The 20,310-nt window shown below is 45.7% G+C and overlaps 1 protein-coding gene across 1 annotated transcript in view; it reads right to left on the bottom strand.

The window, feature by feature from the left end:
• Positions 1-20,310, bottom strand: part of LOC124037837 (E3 ubiquitin-protein ligase SH3RF1-like) — a 55,773-nt gene that overhangs the window by 16,455 nt on the left and 19,008 nt on the right. The window contains exons 3-5 of the mRNA XM_046352954.1: positions 5,888-6,163; positions 3,094-3,189; positions 1,303-1,611 (exon numbers count right to left, since the gene is read on the bottom strand). Coding sequence (XP_046208910.1) covers positions 1,303-1,611; positions 3,094-3,189; positions 5,888-6,163 — 681 coding nt within the window. The remainder of the gene's footprint in view (positions 1-1,302; positions 1,612-3,093; positions 3,190-5,887; positions 6,164-20,310) is intronic.

Raw genomic sequence — 20,310 nt, 5'->3', positions numbered from 1 at the left:
TAAGGCCATTCTACTGCCAATGTGCGTCTATGGAGATTGCATGGCTGTGTGCTCAGATATATACACCTGACAGCAACAGGTGCGGCTGTCGAATAGCCAAATTCACTCTTTGGAGGGATGTCCACAAACTTTTGTATATATAGTGTCATTCAAACCAAAATAATACTCATGAAATGAAGTCAACATTTAACCGTCATGTGAAGAGAGTGTATGCTCATTGGCAATGTCAGTATAGAAGTCCCTACTCTGTATACCAAGCAGGCTGGTGTGAGGCAGCTGTCGTCTCAATGCCCCTCTACGCTGTTCTCCACTGGAGAGAAAATGGAAGAAAAAAAACTAAGCAACCTACTGAAGGTTCTCACAGCCCCCCGTCAGTCACAAAACGCTTCAGCCTGCCTGACACGCTAACTAATCATCTGTCTGTCAATCTTAGTCTGCGTGCCTGTCTGCCTGCTAAACTGTCTGCCTGCCTGCCTGTGTCTGTCAAGCCCCCAGCCACCCCACCCTCTCTCTCTCGCTACAGAGCCTGACAACCACGGAGCAGCTGTGAGTGGTTGCCATTCCGAGGTTGCTGTGGAAACCTCGGGGGCTAAGCTGGAGTCTTTTTTTGCGGGCGAGTGGAGTCACGCAGCCTTAATTTCAAACGCTTGGACGAAGCCCTGGCCTGTTCTGCATGACGTGGGGAGAGAGGGAGGGTAGTGTGGGTAATTGCTGACATAAGGAGAGTGGGAATCTTTATCGGGGAACAAAAATATCTGATGAAAACAAGAGTGTGGAATCTGCTTCTTGTTTGTTGCGCGAGCGTCTTTAGTGCACATAGTTTCCCTCGGTTCCTCACTCATTACGCCTGATTAACAAGCCCAGATGGACAGTGTGGAGCCGACATGGACAGGAAGCAGGACACACAGAGGGTTATGACAGATCTGGTGACAGAGTGACAAATCCATCATCATCTATCCCACGAAATCAATGGCAGTGATTATACACTAGTCCATAGTACAGACACCCACCCATAGACCAATTAGCTGTTTTGCTGGCCAACATGACGGTTTTTACAATTCTGTTTTTTAAGGGGGTTGTTCAGAACAAAATTCTACAGTAAATTGTGGAGGAATTCATTACTAGGTACAATAGACTTTAGGTTCTGGGTAAATTAATTCCATTCATCATATACAAGAGTGCTTCAGACATAAGGTTCTCTCGATTTAGTGGCTTCCTCGTTGAATACAAGTCCCCTAACCAAACAGTACAAAGACACTAGACAAGAGGGAACGCAGTAGCTCCCTCTCCCTCCTATCTCACCTGTGAGGGTGCGCTGCAGGACAGTCCTCCGCTGAGCTCGCTGATGCGTGCGGCTGCCGTGGGGTTGGAGGAGCTGATGAGGACCGGCCCACTGATCTCCATGGAGTGTCTCTGGGGGGGCGGGGCCAGACAGGGCTTGTGGGACATGGTGAGGGAGGTGAACGAGTGGCGCTTCTTACTGTTCTTCTTCTCCCCGGCCCGGTGGGGGCCCCCGTTACTCTGGGGGCCCGACGAGGTCCCCTCGCCAGAGTCCCCACTGGAGTCCCCAGGCTTGTCTAACTCAATCAGCTGGCGGGCCGCAGAGTTAAACTACAGAAAGAGAGAGGGAACAGGATGATATAGGGAAGGGAAGGTGGGAAAGGGTGAAGGGAGAACATGGAGAGCAGGATGTGGAGGGGTAGATAGGAGAGAAAGGGAGTTGTTAATACGATAATGAAAGCTGTCACTCCTCATAATGAAACTAGCCGTAGTGAAAACCAGCCTTTATCTGATGGGAGAAAGCAGTGTGCTGAGAATGCAGCCAGTGCCAGGGGGTTGAGAGAGGACCTTGGGCTCAGGGGGAGTGGAGGGTTTTCAGGCAGCCAGCGAGCGGAGGAGACTGCAGGCCTTCACGGCCTCTTTCGTGTGAGGCAGGAATCAAAGGAGGAACACTAAAAAGGGTTTAGCTAATCACAGGGAGGACGAGGGAGCACTCCACGACACCGATAGCCCCAAGCTGCTCTTCCTCTACTTAGAACATCAAAGCGGAGAATTTTCACACCAATCCTGAGGAGAGGCAGTGCTAAGCTGGGTTCACCAAGTGGTCCCGTGTACACACGTAGCACGAGATCAGATGTACAGCCAAGTATATACAGCCAAATTTAGAACGGGTATCAGTATAGAATCACTGCACAGACAGAACTCCCCATCCATAATCAAGTGTGGTTATGCAAGACCTAGATTTGAGTTTGTCCTCTATGACAGTGCCAGAATTGTTCATATTTTCTTTTTAAAGATATTTAGTGTGTGACATATGCTGAATGTACAGTGCTTATCATTTGGATATTTGTGTAACCTGTGCGAGACACGAGTGAAAAATGTCTTCCTTGGAGGAACTCATAGTATGTCTCTTGCTGTGAAAACACAGCCAATTGTATATGCACGAATGGTTTCGCATCCATTCCCTTCAAAGACGCCCCCGTCGGGATATTAGACAAACCTAAAAATCTGTCACATAAATAGGGCCCTTTTCTCTTCCTCTGCTTCTAAGAATGTCAATTTCGACGTCAGAGTCAAAGATTACCTTCACAAAAGCATTCACACGGAAAAAGGTCTTGCCTTCCTCAAATTGTGCTTCCTTTTATGACGTGTCTCCGCCCACTCCTGTGTTTCTCTCTACCATGCTCCTCCATTAAGAGAGAAATTATGTTCTAAAAGGTTCTCATAGTGCCACTAGTTACTTCTGCATGTTACTTCTACATTCTCCAGTTATGTTTCAGGTCTATTACACAGGTAAGGTTCATCATCCCAGCAGACAGTTGTCTACTAAAACAGCAGTGATCAGTGCCCAATCAACAGTAAATCTACTGGCATGTTTAGTACTTTGGTGAAATATATTTTGACCGTTTTCAGGGGCGAAGCAACAGGGGAGAGCAGAGAGAGCACTAAAATGTGCACATTTTGCAAGATGTCTAATAAAGCAAAAATGATAGCACTAACACACAGCATTTTCCAACCTCTTTCTGAGGTAAAATTGTCCCCTGGACATATCAGGGACGCTCCGGTTAACACCTGGAGGAACATTTCGCTTACCTCGACATATGATATGGGGAAGATTCCTATTTTATCCCCCAGCATTCCCTCTGCCCAGTTTTCATCCACTCGGCGAATCACAGTCAGAATATCATCCTAGAAGAGAAAATATACAGAGTTTGTTACCGGGCAGACTGTCATTAAAGATGCTGCTAACCAGCAGAGTCCTTTATGAAGAGAGAGAGAGAGAGAGACCATGTTTTATTAAAAACTAAAAGGAAGTGCCCACATTAAGGCTAGACTGCATTATAAGAGCAATAAACTGGATCCTGTTTAGAAAGGAACAAGCCAAGCACTTTCCTTTGTTACAGATTTTGCTCATAAGACATAAAAAACAGACGACAGCGTATAAAAGTCAAAGATAGAAAGTAATGACCCATTGGCTATATTAGAATAGATCCAGGAATGAAGTAATTTAGCAACAGGGGTTGAAACCGGTTCAGGGATATGTTAAAATAACAATTATTTTACATTTATACTGTTCTGAAACAGAACCATTATTTTAAACATATGGGAACCGGTTAATGCCGTTCTTTTACGTTCTGGCCATTTTTTTCCCAGTCCCACAAAAATCACATCAAGGCTCTATTCATGTGACAGTTTGTAGCATCTATGCAAAGCCCTCACTCTGTCACTCAGAAACATGTTCCAGTGTCTGCCTGTCAGTGCATAGGTTACTGTAGAATGCTGACGATGTTACAACTGTGATTCAGAAATTAGGGAGAGACATTTTTAATTAAAGAATTTCATTGTTTCAATGCTAGTTAAGGATACTATAATGTAATCTAATTCAGATAACATGTGTCATAAGATGCCCAGCGCTTCAGGTCAAGCCTCCTGCTCCACCCTCTCCCCACCTGAAAAATGTCAGTTGTATCTCACGCCCCATGTATTTGAGGTTTAAAAAGGAACAATATAAACCGGTACTTTTTGGGGGTTTTGAACCTGTTCGGAACTTTATTTTTCTGGTTTGAACAGTGGAATGAAGAAAAAAGATGGTTCTGTTCAGAACAAAAATAATATGTTCCAACCCGCTTAGCAATGGTAGCGCAGGTGCAGTGTGAGCGTGGATAACTGGTCCTCTACACTAGGAGGGGAAATGTATTGCATAAGCTCAGCAGGACACGTCCACAAAGACCGCCACGAACGCACTCAGAGTGTGGTCAGGGTTAAGCCACAGAGCTTTTACAATCAACAGTTGCTGAGCTGTTAGATGCTCCAAAAACAGGAAAATGACAGCTTAGAAAATAAACAGTATAGGTTGTAATTAAAACTCTTGCTACTATGTCCCATGTGGTACGTCTGTAAAGTCTAGTGTCGTCACGATACCCACATTTTACAAACGATACCAGGCCAAGTATCACGATAACAAGTAGTATGGGGGGGGGGTTATGCTTGCTCATGTGCTACACAACCAATCTGACTGATGTTCACACTTTTACCCAATACAACACATACTGAATTTAACATCACACTGTTCAATGTATAACATAGAATGGGTAATTTCTCATATGCAAAGGCCTACCTGTGAGTCGCTGGAGGAATTGGAGGAAGGAATATACATGCATAACCTTCTGCATGTCATTGTGTCAGTAAGGAGAAAACACAGCATGAAACCTACTCTTCAGTTCACACACACACACCACTCATAAGCACACACAACTCCCAACTTTAAAAAATGTTAGGCACCAAACAGAATGTAAGGTGCACCAGAAAAAGACAGATTTTCAATATAGTTAGGCCTATATGAATCCTACCTTTGAATAAACATCTTGTGAGTAGCAGACCCTTTTCCTTTCTTCCTTTGTCAATCAAATTAGCCTACATCTACTGTGAGGTTACCAGGTTGTTCGCTAGCTAGGTAACATGACTGAAAATTGTGTGTTATCAAACCAATAATTAGCTGTCCGGGATTGGTTTAAAAACATCTCGTGACATGGTTTGTGAAATTATATCAAAATCGCGCAGGAAGAAAAAAACCTTTAGCTCCGGTTATACGAGTCTACATTTCTTTCATACCATTTGAAATTTTCTATGTCGTTAACCATGCTGTTGCAGAGTCGGTTTCCTCTGGCACTGCTGCATGGCAGCGAACTTGCAAAGCCTATACTCAGACTGGCCTGTGCTCTTGTTATATCAGGGATGAAATGATATACAATGTATCAACTTTGCTCGCTCTGTGCTCTGCTCCAATGTATCAAATGTAACAGAAGACTGATCAGGGTCTCCATCAAGGCTATATTATATTTACAAAACTGATGGAGGAATAGATGTGCAGGGAGGGCAGACGGAGAGAAGCAGGTGGATGAGGGCTGGTAGGGGATGCTGAGAGAAGCAGGTGGATGAGGGCTGGTAGGGGATGCTGAGAGAAGCAGGTGGGTGAGGGCTGGTAGGGGATGCTGAGAGAAGCAGGTGGGTGAGGGCTGGTAGGGGATGCTGAGAGAAGCAGGTGGGTGAGGGCTGGTAGAGGATGCTGAGAGAAGCAGGTGGATGAGGGCTGGTAGGGGATGTGGCTGGCTGATCACATCTGCCACATGTGATATGCGCATGAAAGTGAACTGGACATTGGACCGGTGCATACAAGAGACTAGTTACTCAACTTAAACTGACTTTAGAAACATTTTACAACAGACGCCAGTGGGTTTCTTTAGATTGGTAGGGCCGAAAAAGTTAATAGTATTATATGAAAACGGTACAACAGTATTCTAAAATGTTGGTATCATAAGTATTATTACGCTTTAGTACTGTGATGCAGGTATACCGTGCAACACTAGTACAGTTGTCTATAACTCACCTTAGTAAAGGGCAGGCAATCCTTGTCTGCCTCCTTGTCTTTGAGCTCAAAGTCATAGAGGGCCTTGCACTGTGGCGGGGGCTGCGGCAGTGGCTTGATGATCTGGACAAAGTTGGTGGGGAAAAAACCGTGGACTCCGCCAATCTCCCCGTGGTACCAATTCTCATCCACCTGACGTCGCAGGATGATGACGTCACCCTTACTGAACTTGAGGTCCCCAGGTTCCTTGCCATCGTAGTTGTACAGGGCCTTGGCACAGGGCAGCTGGGGTACACCCTGTAAAGGGTGAGAGAGAAAGAGTTCAGGCTAGACCCAAAATATCAGGACTGATGGAGCACCACTCAGAAGCACATACATTTTTCAAAACCCAGAGAGGTGTAACTGAAGACCAGAGCCACTTGGGACAAGAACACACACACACACACACACACACACACACACACACACACACACACACACACAGGAATCAGGAATAAACCACCCTGACTTGAGGAGAGGAACACTTTCAGATAGGCTAGTGGTGAGTGAGGGTGTTGCGGTCTATCATCCCTCCCTCAGGTGAATCATTGGCTTCCTCCAAGCCAGGGAAGGCCTCAGTCACTCTCACCGGCATTCACCTCTCTGTTTCTCTCTAACCGAAAGAGAGACTCAAAACGATGTACCTAAAAGAAGCTCGGCCCAAAACAGACACCAGTTACTATGGAAACCAAAGGAAGGCCTACTTGCTATGGGAGCAGAAAGAAAGAAGCAATAAAAGAGACAAGAAAACTGCATTCCAAAACCAGGAGTAAACAAAACCTGCATCTGTCGGAGTGTGTGTGTGTGCGAGAGACACTGAATGAGTCTTGTTAGGGCCCCTTTAAGTGAGAAAGTCGGTTGTAGTGCAGGATCAGAGTGAGACTGTGATGAGCTTGGGTGTCTGTGGCTGGCGGGGGGGGGGTGATGCAGCAGTCTAAACGCCCTGGGCCTGGCCCAGTTCTCTTACACAGGAAGGCTTGGTGGTCTCGACCTGCTAGTCCGGAGCCCTGAAAGGACCATTCAGGGGTGAGAACACAGAGGGGGTACCAGGGGGATCAATGAGCCCCATTCAGGATGGCTGTCCAAGAGGAGGGCACCCATCCAAAAATCCTCTACCCCCTTCCCATCCCTCCCTGTACTCTGTTAGAGGCCTTTAGAAGTGCTCAGAATCACAATCACTACCAACAGTGCCTGGATCCAAACACTGACAGGAAAGAAACTAGGCATTAAAGAGAAAACGGGAGAAAGATACAGTCAAAGGTAAAGAGAAATAGGGAAAGAGAAAATGGGTGATAGAAAGGGGGTCTGGGGGAGAGAGAGGGAGTGTCTGAGAGAGAGAGAGAGAGAGAGAGAGAGAGAGAGAGAGAGTGCGAGAGAGGTGAAAGTAGAGTTTGGCGCAGGCAGGCGCTGTGGTCTCGTTACAGGCTAATGAAGTGTTTCGCGGCTGAGACGAGAACGAGAGTACAGAACACAGAGCTGTGATGCTGAGCCAGGGAGACATTAACCCACCCGCGCACAATCACACAGCCCTGCTTAGACCTGGGCTCCGTCTTGCCAGGACCTCACAGCCAATCACACGCTGCACAGGGTGGTCAGGGCTAAGGGGGGTGGGAGGGTCTGGGGGAGAGAGAAGAAGGGGCCAGGCAGCCCCCCAGATGTAAATGCACATTAACGTTAAAAGCACTGCTACTTGTTTAAAAATAACATGGCATGTTATGCAGAAGAGGGAGAGGAGAAAGGGACCAAAAAAAGGACAAACTGATATAAAAGTGTGTACATTCAGGTCGCCTCATTTTCATGACACGGCTGTTCGTTAACCACCCGTAAGATCGCTACACACCGTACGCAAACGCAGTGACTGAGCGGCGCTTTCTGCGTACCTTTGTGTGGCTAAAATGTTGGAACGGACCGTATGCGACGCTCTGTTTGCATAGGGTGTGTAGGGCCCTTTAGACTCAACAATGGTCAGTACACAACAACTACAGTCAGTGTGTGGAGTATTGACTTTACTCTCCACACAAACCCAGTGCTCAGCAGTCCAGTAGTGCTTTCCACACACACGCAGTCACAGACTCTCTCCCTCAACTCGATGCCCCATCTACTTGCCTCACACAAGGGGAGCCGTAAGCAGATGTACATTTCCCTGTTCCATCCCAGTTGGAGAGATAGAGTAGGGGTCGTGGGGTTGAAGAGAGGGGGGCTTCTGAATGGAAGAGTTGGTCTGCATGAATGAGATGGAAAAAGGATGGTGGGGGGGGGTCGTTTCCGTTTTGCAACCATGGAAACTATGCGACTGTGTCTGAACTGGACCAACATGAAGGAGTGTAATCCAGGCTTCAGTCCAGTCCAAACAACTGGCCGCCAGCCCTCCCGCCATGAGTGTGTTAGTCACTGTACGACTGGGTTTCACAATGTACCAGTTGATGCCGATGCCCTCTTGTTTATAAGAGGGAGAGCATCCCCCACACCCACACAAATGGTACAATCTCGATTGGCTTTTCACCCCCATCCGGAGAGGCAGGCAGAACAGACTGCGTCAGGGAACATCTTCCCTGCTCCTCAGTCTCTCCGCTTCCACAGATAAAGCCTTGATACCGGTGTGTTGATGTGGCAGGGGCTCCCTTTCCAGGGAGAGCAATGAGATGGAGATCAATAGATACTAAGGCTTTAAATACAGCCAAGGGAAGAGGGTAAACTTTTGCTCTAGTCCCCTTCCTCCCTCCCTCCACCTCTCCCCCCTCTCTTGCTCCAGCCCACATTAACAGCTGCTCCGAATGAAATGTTTAATGGAAGTCATCATTCATCAACATAACTCTGTATCAGACAGAGCAGAGCCGAGCAGGGAGCTTTATCTCACCATTGCACCTCTAATGAGAATCTGACTACAGGCCACAACTAGTCATTTCTGCCCTGGTTATAGATTTAAGCACATGATATGACAGTACACCATCACAGGCCTACCGAGTGTGATGTGGTGTGAGGACTGCGGTTGAACAACAAGTACACATACTTCCACATCATGCGTGACAGAGGCTGACTACACAAACACTATTTCCATCCACAACTATGCACTCTCTAATTTGCAGAAAATGTGTTTGTGTGCGTGCATGTGCAAGAACAGCAGTATCAGGCTGCGTGTGAGTGCAGGGATCATCAATAGATTCAGCCGCAGGAAGATTTTTTCTTGAGCAGATGGTCAGGGGGACCGAAACATAATTACAAATAACTGCAAATTGACCACAAGAAGTCCAAACAGATATCATATTTGACTAAAACAATCATTTCAAACCTTGCTTACATTTGTATACGATCACATATAAAAACACACATATACACACACACAAGCATGTGGACACCTGTTCAAATTAGTGGGTTTCAGCCACACCCGTTGCTGACAGGTATATAAATTCGAGCACACCGCCATGCAATCACCATAGACAAACATTAACAGTAGAGTAACTTTTTTTTTGCTCAAAACTTGGGGGGGGGGGGGGGGGGTAGAAGTCACCAGCGAGCCGCCAGTTGGGGAACCCTGGTTTAAGGCAATATTGTCTGGCATCAGATGGTGTGTGTGTAATCCTACCTTCATCAAAGATAATGCAATTAGACCTGAGTGGAGTGCTACGTGGATTTGGCTGTAATAGTATTCACTTCCACGGCATCGAATCATTACAACACTGTTCTGCTCCAAAGCACAGCCAGATGTCAACCACCAGCGAGCAAACAGACAACTACACAAAACACTACATGCATACAGACACACACAGAAAGACAGACAGGGGTAAGCTTAGGTCATTGCCTATGGACGAGACTAACCCTAGCCACCAATGACGACAGCAGCACTTGAAAAACAATCTGCCATTTTAACTGAGCAATCAGAGGCTGTATACCTGCCATGATTTAGATTTACTGTAGTAGATTATGAAGAGAATGTCTGCTGCTCATCACACAGCTACTCTACCAAGTAACAGTAAGAATACTGTTTGGAACTGCCATAGATGGCCATCGGACACACAGTCCTTTGACTACAGGTGCCTTTAGGGAAGTGAGGTCTACACTGATCATAGACAAAAAAAACCTTGGCCAAAGAAAACTCCAGTCCCCAGTTTGGGAGGATTGAGGACTGTAGAGCGGTTCTTCTTCCAGCCAAGCCTCCTGTCTTTCGCCCCTGGGCTCAGTCTTTGTCAGCCCCTCCCCCCCAAGCCAGAAAGATCCCAGACAAAACAGTATCTTTCTCCAACCAGCACATGGAATTCGGTCTTCATTTAACATGTCATTGTTTACTGATGAGTCTCCCCTAGAGTTGAGAAAGCACACAGGAAGGGAGTGACACAATGTGGAAGTGTGGAATTCTACGGGCAGTAGCCATCTTGTTTTCATTAAAGTGCCATTACTTTAAATTGCTTCCTAATGGTCTCGTTTATGACCACTGGGAGAGCGCAGCCTTCCCTGTTCCCTGCCTTCTCTCTCTGTACATACAATCCAATCCTGGGGTGGGTGGGGGGGCTTCTGATTGTGGATCATGAGCAGGGAAAGGACTAAGGTCAAGGAAATAATTAACAACAGAGCAAAAACATAAACGCAACATGTAAAGTGTTGTTCCCATGTCTCATGAGCTAAAAGATCTCAGGAATTTTTCATATGCACAAAATGCTTCTCTAAAATGTTTGTTCATATCCCTGTTAGTGAGCATCTCTCCTTTGCCAAGATAATCCACCTGACAGGTGTGGCATATGAAAAAGCTGATTAAACAGAATGATCATTACACAGGTGCACCTTGTGCTGGTGGACAATAAAAGATCACACTAAAATGTGCCATTCACACAACGCCACTTCTCAAGATGAGGGAGCGTGCAATTGGCATGCTGACTGCAGCAATGTCTACCAAAGCGGTTTCCAGATCATTTAATGTTAATTTCTCTACCATAAGCCACCTCCTACGTAGTTTTAAAGACTTTGGCAGTACATCCAACACAACTGCAGACCATGTGTAACCACACCAGCCCAGGACCTCCACATCCGGCTTCTACACCTGCGGGATTGTCTGAGACCAGCCACCAGGACAGCTGATGAAACTGAGTTTGCACAACCAAATCATTTCTGCACAGACGGTCAGAAACCATCTCAGGGAAGCTCATCTGCGTGCTCATCATCTTCACCAAAGGTCTTGGCCTGACTGCAGTTCGGCGTTGTAACTGACTTTAGTGGACAAATGCTCGCCTTCGACGGCTAGTGGCACGATGGAGAATTGTCCTCTTCACAGATGAATACCGGTTCAATTGTACAGATTAGATGGCAGACATGGCTTGGTGTGGGTGAGCAGTTTGTTGATGTGAACGTTGTGAACAGAGTGCCCCATGCTGGTGGTGGGGTTGTAGTATGGGCAGATGGCAGACATGGCTTGGTGTGGATGAGCGGTTTGCTGATGTCAACGTTGTGGTCAGAGTGCCCCATGGTGGTGGTGAGGTTGTAGTATGGGGAGGCATAATCTATGGACAACGAACACAATTGTATTTTATCAATGGCAATTTAAATGCACAGAGATACCGTGACGAGATCCTAAAGCTCATTGTTGTACCATTCATCCTCCTCCATCACCTCATGTTTCAAATTGATAATGCACAGCCCTATGTCGCAACGATCTATACACAATTCCTGTAAGCTCAAAATGTCCCAGTTCTTCCATAGCCTGCATGCTCAGACATTTCACCCATTCCAGTTTGTGCCAATATCTAGCAACTTCGCACAGCCATTGAAGAGCGGGACAACATTCCACAGGCCACAATCAACTCCATGCGAAGGAGATGTGTCGCGCGAGGAAAATTGTGGTTACAATAGATACAGACTGGTTTTCTAATCCACACTCCTACATTAAAAACAAATAATATTAAGTATGTGTGACCAACAGATGCATACAGTGCATTTGTGAAAGTAGTCAGACCCCTTGACTTCAAAACTTTGTTACGTTACAGCCTTATTCTAAAATGGATTAAATAAACACTTCTAAATCAATCTAAACACATTACCCCATAACGACAAAGCAAAAACAGGTTTGAATTTTTGCAAATTTATACAAAATATATATACACACACACCTTTACTTAAGTATTCAGACCCTTTGCAATGCGACTTGAGCTCAGGAGCATCCTGTTTCCATTAATCATCCTTGAGAGTCCACCTGTGGTTCAATTGATTGGACATTATTTGGAAAGGCACACACACCTGTCTATATAAGGTCCCACAGTTGACAGGGTCCATGCATGGAGCAAAAACCAAGCCATGGGGTTGAAGGAATTGTCCGTAGAGCTCTAAGACAGGATTGTGTCGACAGATCTGGGGAAGGGTACCAAAAAAATGTCTGCAGCACTGAAGGTCCCCAAGAACACAGTGGCTGCCCGTAACAAACTGTACAAAAGGGGTCTGAAAACTTTCATAATGCACTGTATCTGTATTCACAGTCAAGTGAAATTCATAGTTTAGGACCTAATGAATATTTCAATTGGGGGTTAATTTGAGATGGTCAGAGTAGGCAGGGCAAACCAGTTGTTATGTCTGCTATTTCAATAAATGAATCACACCATGACAAAAAACACTAACCTGCAAATATAGTACACATATAGTGCCAAAAATGGATTTTGTTATGGTAAAATAATATTTGAGACAGTGCCTTCAGAAAGTATTCATACCTCTTCACTTGTTCCACATTTTGTTGTGTTACAGCCTGAATTCAATTTGTCTCACCTGTCACACACACACACACACACACACACACACACACACACACACACACACACACACACACACACACACACACACACACACACACACACACACACACACACACACACACACACACACACACACACACACACACACACACACACACACACACACACACACAGAAATAGTGAACACTTTGTTTTAGACATTTTTGCACATTTATTGAAAAGGAAATACAGATCTCATTTACCTAAGTATTCACACTCCACAATCAATACTTTGTAGAAGCACCTCTTAGCAACGATTACAGTGGTCTTTCTGTGTAAGTCTAACACCTGGACTGTATAGTATTTGCACATTATTCTTTAAAAAATTATAATCTTCAAGCTCATTGTGGCTCATTGCTAGACAGCCATTTTCAAATCTTGCCATAGATTTTCAAGCATATTTAAGTCAATATAGATTTTGCCTTTGTGTTAAGTTATTGTCCTGCTGAAAAGTGAATGTCTCCCAGTGTCAGAAAGCAGACTGAAAGCAGGTTTTCCTCTAGGACTTTGCCTGTGCTTAGCTCTATTCCGTTTCTTTTTATCCTAAAAAAACTCCCTTGTCCTTTGAAATTCACTGCTCAACTGAGGGACATTAAAGATAATTGTATGTGTGGGGTACATAGATAGTAGTCATTAAAAACATTGTTAAACACTATTATTGCAGACTGGGTCCATGCAACTTGTGACTTAAGAAATGTTTTACTCCTGAACATATTTAGGCTTGCCATAACAAAGGGGTTGAATACTTATTGACTCAAGACATCCGATTTTAATTTTGAATTCTTTTTTTATAAAAAATGTCTAAAAACAACGAATTCCACTTTGACATTATGGGTTATTGTGTATAGGCCAGTGTCACCGCATCTAAATGTAATCCATTTTGAATTCAGGCTGTAAGAGCAAAACGTGGAAAAAGTCCAGGGGTGTGAATACTTTCTGAAAACACTGTAAAAATCGCTAAAATATCTAGGGGGGGGGGGGGGGTCCTCCGCGTCACTGGTTAGAAGACAACCTGCAGAACACAGTCAGCAACATTTTGGAATATTGCATTTTGAAACGTGGGTCACCAAAACAGAAAGAGAAATGCAACACGTGTCAATCACTCCTATCGATTATCACATTGAAATCCAACTGCGCGAGAGGGTGACATGGGGGTTGCACGTCCTGTTAATACTAGCACAGCTCAAAAATCACACGGAATCTGGAAATAATGTGTGCATCACTGGATAGTGGACAATTTGTAGAAGACAGCCATCTGCATTTAGAAGTGTTTAATTTATATTACTTTGTCAAGTAGTGTAGGCCATAGCCAATGAACATACACAGAGTATACCAAACATTAGGAACACCTTCCTAACATTGAGTTGCGTGCGCAAGCCCTGATCAGCATGTAGCCAGATGAGAGTTGAAAGATGAAAGTAGCTTAGGCTACTTTTAAACCAGTAAAACATAATTTTCAACAGCGCATTTGAAGAAGAAATGATGACCTAGCAAATTACATTGGTTATCACTCAACTAATAAAGACTAATATTGCGCAGGACACTTCAAAACATTCGAATGCTGAAGGTGACAACCAGATGTGCCCGATCAGGAATAGGCCTTCCTCTCGTTGGTCAGTGCGTGAGGCGGCACACAACTCGCAGTTTGACCATGTTATTAATACTGGGGTTGTTCGGCATGCAAAATGACTTGTAGACCAATGACATGCTCAGTTCCACACTGAAGGAGAAGACACAGTTGTCTCAAAATTTGATATTTTCAGAAAGTAGAAAGAAAGTAATGAGTAAGACATTTGTGAACTGGCGATTTGGGACTTTTGAATAGATTTTCTGACAGATGCATGCTACATTTGGAGTGGTTTGGGCTCCTGCGGACAGATCCCTAGTGACAACGGTTGGTTGTCACTGTTATTTAAGTGGTAGTTTGACTGTCAAGTCAGCGTATCGGTGTGGCCAGCAACTTTTAGAGAGATCCCTCCCCCCTAATTATCGGTACCATTTGAGAAAGAAAATGACAGTTGCATTCTAAGTCCTGCGACCTCCAGCGTGTATGACAAAATCAACAGTACCAAAATAAAGACATTGCTCTGTTTAAGCAAATGATCGTGTCATCTTGTTGACTAAACTTTCATACTAACATCACCCAATCGGAGGTAAAAACTATGTTTAATTCCCCCCAATTCAATGTGGTCAAAACACCAGCTTGGTGTAATGTAGTAGCACATACTGTACACATCATGGAAAGCAGAGTAATATACATTAATTAGATATGGCAAAACAATTAAATACCTTAATTTAGGATAGGAAATAATGCAAAGATTTTTTCAATAATCAGATCTCACTAGTTTAACCATTTAGACTTTTTTTTTTAAATTGCTCCCAACAATCTAACCAGGCACTCTAGACTGGATGCTCCATAGGGTATGTGCAGCAGGTTGAATGTTTGATGTCCCTAGCCGGAGGTAAGAATGAGCAGATCAGTCCGGACACATGGAGACAGCACCGATCAGGAGAAAAGATGAGTGGGTTGACTCTGATAGAGGGATAGTAAATCTATTTAGACATAATTTAGCCATAAATAGACTTACTAGCCCTGTCTGAGTCCTCTAAAAGGTTATCAGAGTCCTGTAAAGGTTACCTCAGGAAGCCAGACAGATCAGAGTCTACCTCCAGCGCTCTCAGATGACCTCAAACAGGTCTGTTCATTGAGCCAAAGAGCAGCTAGCTAGCGTTACTGCTCCTACTGCCCCTGCACGCACTCCTGCATGGAACCAAGACAAAGACTAACTTCCAACCACTGGTTTCTATGGCAACTCGTCTCAGCAAGTCTTTTTGAGGGCTATTTATGGGCCTCTTTACAATGTAGTGAATCTTATGAAAGAGAGTCATTCAAAGTCAGAGGGGTATGCAGTTCCTGGGGGGGCTGGTGGGGCCAGGGGAGGGGCGTAGGGCAGTGCTGAAGTTAATGGACTATCACTTTCTCTATACGGGTAAAAGCTACAGTAACACACCATAGAGGAGTGAACAGATGGGAGGTCTGGCTCACACATGAACATCTCACTAGTCCTCAACTCTGCTACTGGCTCGGTGTACTACTGGCTCGGTGTACTACTGGCTCGGTGTACTACTGGCTCGGTGTACTACTGGCTCGGTGTACTACTGGCTCGGTGTACTACTGGCTCGGTGTACTACTGGCTCGGTGTACTACTGGCTCGGTGTACTACTGGCACTAACGATCTTCCGGTTCCTCCTGCTATCCCTAATAGTTTTTTTTTTTAAATTGGAATATTTGTAGTACTTTTTAAGTTAATATATGCAGTCAACTTGTGCAATGTTAAGATATGAAGCAGATTGCGTTCTTCACATTATGAAGCTTACCGTAGTTCCCCAGAACAGTGAAGCCAGTGTTTGTAAATAGCACAACAGGAGAAAGCAGGAGCTGGTGAGTCCACGAGTCTCTGTTGTGCATATGAGGTGATGAAGTCATACTTCTATGCCATCTACTATTAAATGTTAGCCAACAGATATCTTATACCGGCTTTCTGCCGTGTTTGAGAAGCCAAAGAGCTCTGGATTAGTTATTTTTTTCCCTGTGCTTCCCACTAGCGCCCCCCCCCCCCCCCTCTTCCTCCTCCTCTCCCCTCAGTGTACACATGCTGCTCCTCCGTCAGAAAAGCATGAATCACAACTTTGTGCAACTGAACAATCTCACACTTCCGCTTGTAAAATGTCCACACTCACTGAAAAATGACAGTCTGTAGCTACTTGCTATGCCTGTATAACTCTATTAGCTGTAGTTGTTGATCTTTGCAATTAGTATATGTTCATTTTTGTTAAGTTAGCATTCAGCTAACAGCATCTATGCGAGTTCACTATTATTTGCATAATTTGGGGGGTATTCTGGTAAGAGGCCCAATGGGCTTTCCTTGCGTTTTTCCAACACCCTTGTGTGCTACACCAGTAATACCATAAAACCCTGGAGACCGCCCAAGCCTCATTCTTAGGTCAGGTCACTAAAGGTCTTTCTCATCCAGACTAATGCACATACAAAGAGCCATTGCATCCCTTCCCGAGTGTCAGTTATAACACACACCTCAGAAGTAGCCACTCGTTGACCCAAACCAATTTTCCCTTTACGGCCTAGTCACTGGGCTGCAGTGTGGGGGCTCCTGGGAATTGCAGTCCTTGGCTTTGATCAAAACAGCCTCTCCTGGAGTCTGGACAAAGCGAGGGCCCATGAGGCAGCCATGTGTAGGTCTAAACCAGGGACTAGTCTACATTCAGAATTCACTTTAAGAGAGGGGGATTAAAAAAATCTATTAAAAACATTCAACACAAGTACAACTAAGACGTTGCTGAGGCAGGAGCATTTAGTAGTAAGCTACAGATTAGTCATCAAAAAGAAACCCGTTTGCCAGGAAGGGGGTCTGGGTTTATGGGAGACCATACGGTTTTGATAAAGCTGTGAGCGGCTGTGTGTGTGTGTGTGTGTGTGTGTTGGTTGGTTCGATGCGTTGTAGTGAGGTTGCCATCTTACATGAGCACGCGTGTGCATGGACCGTGTGAGTGCATGTGCGTGTCTAGCCTTTACCTGGCTGGTTGGCCCCATTCCAGCAGTGGAGACTGGTTCTGGGTGGCTGGGGGAAATCACATGGTCTGTCTGGCTAAAGCAGGAGACCTGAGAACAGAACCCTCTATCTCCGTGCCAGTTCATACACTGAGTGGGCTTAAAGACTCTCTCATAGGAAAGAGCCCACTCATATTACACTGAGGAGAAAGAGGGGGAGGGAGGAAGTATGATCAAAAGACAGAAGAGCAGGAGTAGAGGAAGATTTGGGGGGGGGGGGGGCGAGAAGAGACACTGAGATCGGAGTGTCAGTGTGATGGTGATGCTTCTGACAGAACCTCCACTCCAACAGGAGCCAGGAACACACAGCGACACGTTGAGACGGGGCCCCAGCAGGCTTGTTGGCCAGGACTAATATAATGTAGCAGAAACAGCTGGGGGAGCCAGAAGGACAAGCAAACAGCAATCTGTTCACTTTATATCCCCGCCTGCAGTGATGCGAGAAAGAGCAGTACACTTACAAGTTCTTCCAGTAATTCACCAGGGATCTTCCACTGGGCCAGTTTGGCCACACAAAGACCATGAAGTCACTAAGAGCAATGAATCAAAAAAACTATTTTCCTCTCCTCTTCTCCCAGTCCATCTTGCTCTGGCTGAGGCATGTTAAACGGGCTGAGTCGTGCAGCTCTAGGCTGAAGGAGAGGAGGCTGGGATTTTATGTTTGGTGAGTAGAGGAGCAGGCTTTAAGAGTGGCCCCGAGAGGCTCAACATCCGCACATTAACTCCTCTCTCAAGTTCACATCTCCCCTCTCTGAAGGGCTTGTTTTCTGCTCAGCCTCCCTCTCTTTCACCATTTCTCCCACAGATGTCAGCCTTTGGGCCACTCTGGAACCACAGAGTTCAGAGGGAAGTCAGCGTTGAAATCTCATGTTTCTATCCATGACTTTTCTGCCTATTCAGGGGAAAATGCAAGAGAGAACATAGGAATCTTCAATCTCCTAATCGAGAAGGAGCTCTGACAGAGGCTTTAGAATAAATAAAGTGGGATTGGGACTAAATTCAAAGAGATTACTTTACGAAAATGTCATAGTTATCGGTGTATCTAGTGCCGCACGGTGTGAGCTGAATTACTAAGAGCCTCTTCAGAACTCTCCACTACCACTCAGCTCCTAGAAGGAAGCGGGTGCAGCATGGTTGTCAGTAGGCTTTTGTTCCAGTCAAGTCAATCAGTTAGACTGAGGCAGAGCCAGCTGTTCCTGTCCTGCTGAGTCAGTCTGGACTGATTTGGCCTTGGCAGAGGTAGTGGCACTGGGAGGGTTAATTGTTTCAAAAAAGAGGACTGGATCATCTGCTAAGCAGACAGCAGCACCGCAGGACCTCAATTAGCAGCGTTTAGACAAGAGGAACACACGAACAGAGTTGAAAGTACACAGTCTATTTACTGATTACATGGGCTGTGATTGGGCCCTGATGGGCCTTGACCAATGGCCAGTGTTAAGACTTTAGGTTGTGGGTTGGTCCTGCCAGTTTCAGACCACTGGCCTTTAGGCCCGAGCTTGGCCTTTCGGGCCTCAGACCTGTGTTCATCAGCCTTTGGGGACAGAAAGGAAACAGCGGACAGCTAAACGGTTGTTTGCATTGGCTGGTATTTGGACACCTCTTCAGTGGAGAAACAAAGCAGTTGTGGCAAAGGACCAGTATACACATGCTGCATCAGTTCCCCCTTTCAAAGACCATCACAACTATGTCCATCATTTACCATTCTGTTAGAAAGCGCACATTTGTGTGTGTAATCCAGTATGGGAGTGTGTTGTGTTGCAGTGTTCTCCCAAAACACCCAGAGCTTAGATCGAACGGCTAGCATTTCTTCTCCTCTGATGAATGCTGGCGGAGCTCTCGAGCCACGAAGCTAGAGAGCCAGGGACAACAGACTGGCTGCTCTACGCTCGTTTTCCCCCAAAATTGGCAGACCTGAGCGAGATCATTAGAGTCAGACCGCTGTGAACTCCACCAGCTTATGCAACCCCCTTACTAGACCTGACCCCTGTCCTGTCTACCAAGACCTTGACTGGGTCTCTGCACCTGAAGCAACACATCCAATCACAGCAACGGAAGCAAAACAAAATGGTTTTGTTTGTTCTCAGAGCCCATACAAACAGAACTCAGAGGCCAGAGCGTCTGCATAGCGGCTGGACTTCATCAGCTTATCAGACTGAGGGTGTCAGGGCAGGCTAATAACAGGCAGGCAGGGGCTTATGTTCTGGTCTGCCCTGGTGGTGAGAAGGGAAGGGACTGGGAGAGAGGAAAGAGCTTATGGGAAGGAGGCGCTGTGTGTTTCTGGCTCCAGAGGACAGGCTGTGAGACACAGTAGGAGCTAACGAGGGATGCACACTGCTATTCTCAGCAGCTCAGAGCCCAGCTCACACAATATCAATACACCTGGAATGTGACATCAGACTTCAACACGGTTCGCCACTGTGCACTGACCGCATCGGCATGGTTACAGAGCAGAGAGACGTGTGCGATTTTATATCAGCCATGAGCGCACCACAATGACGACATTCAAATCCACTGGATCAGTGTGGGAGTCGCCCAAATAAACAAACAGCACTAAAAACAAAATGGACATCCTCGTCTCCGGGGCTCCCAAAGTAGGTCGGTCAGCCCGCCACGGAGGAAGATGTGTGACATTACTTAGGTGAGCACGGGTAGATTGTTTCTAGTCCGGGTAGCGGGAGAGAGCAAGAGAGCATGTGTGTGTGAAACAGAATAACCAACAAGTAGAGCTTTCCCTCGGTCCTCAACAGCACTCCTGTTTTCTATTCAAACCAACTTCAATAATTAAAAATCACACACTGTCAGCAGGAGAGGCCCCACACATGAGTGAGAACACTTGATATCTCCTTCACTGTCTCCCTCATACAGGATGTCCACACACACACACACGCACGTTTCATCTCCGTGGCTCTGTGGGAAACAGATTCAGTATCGAAGAATCATACGACTGTAGTGGTATGCGCTGAGAGAACTGGTGGGAGGTGATCAAATGATGCAACAATTGGTTGATGAAG

This window comes from Oncorhynchus gorbuscha, linkage group LG06 (genome assembly GCF_021184085.1).
Source record: "Oncorhynchus gorbuscha isolate QuinsamMale2020 ecotype Even-year linkage group LG06, OgorEven_v1.0, whole genome shotgun sequence".
NCBI lineage: Eukaryota > Metazoa > Chordata > Actinopteri > Salmoniformes > Salmonidae > Oncorhynchus > Oncorhynchus gorbuscha.
The sequence above is the reverse complement of the archived record's forward strand: the minus strand, read 5'-3'. Positions and strand labels throughout refer to the sequence as shown.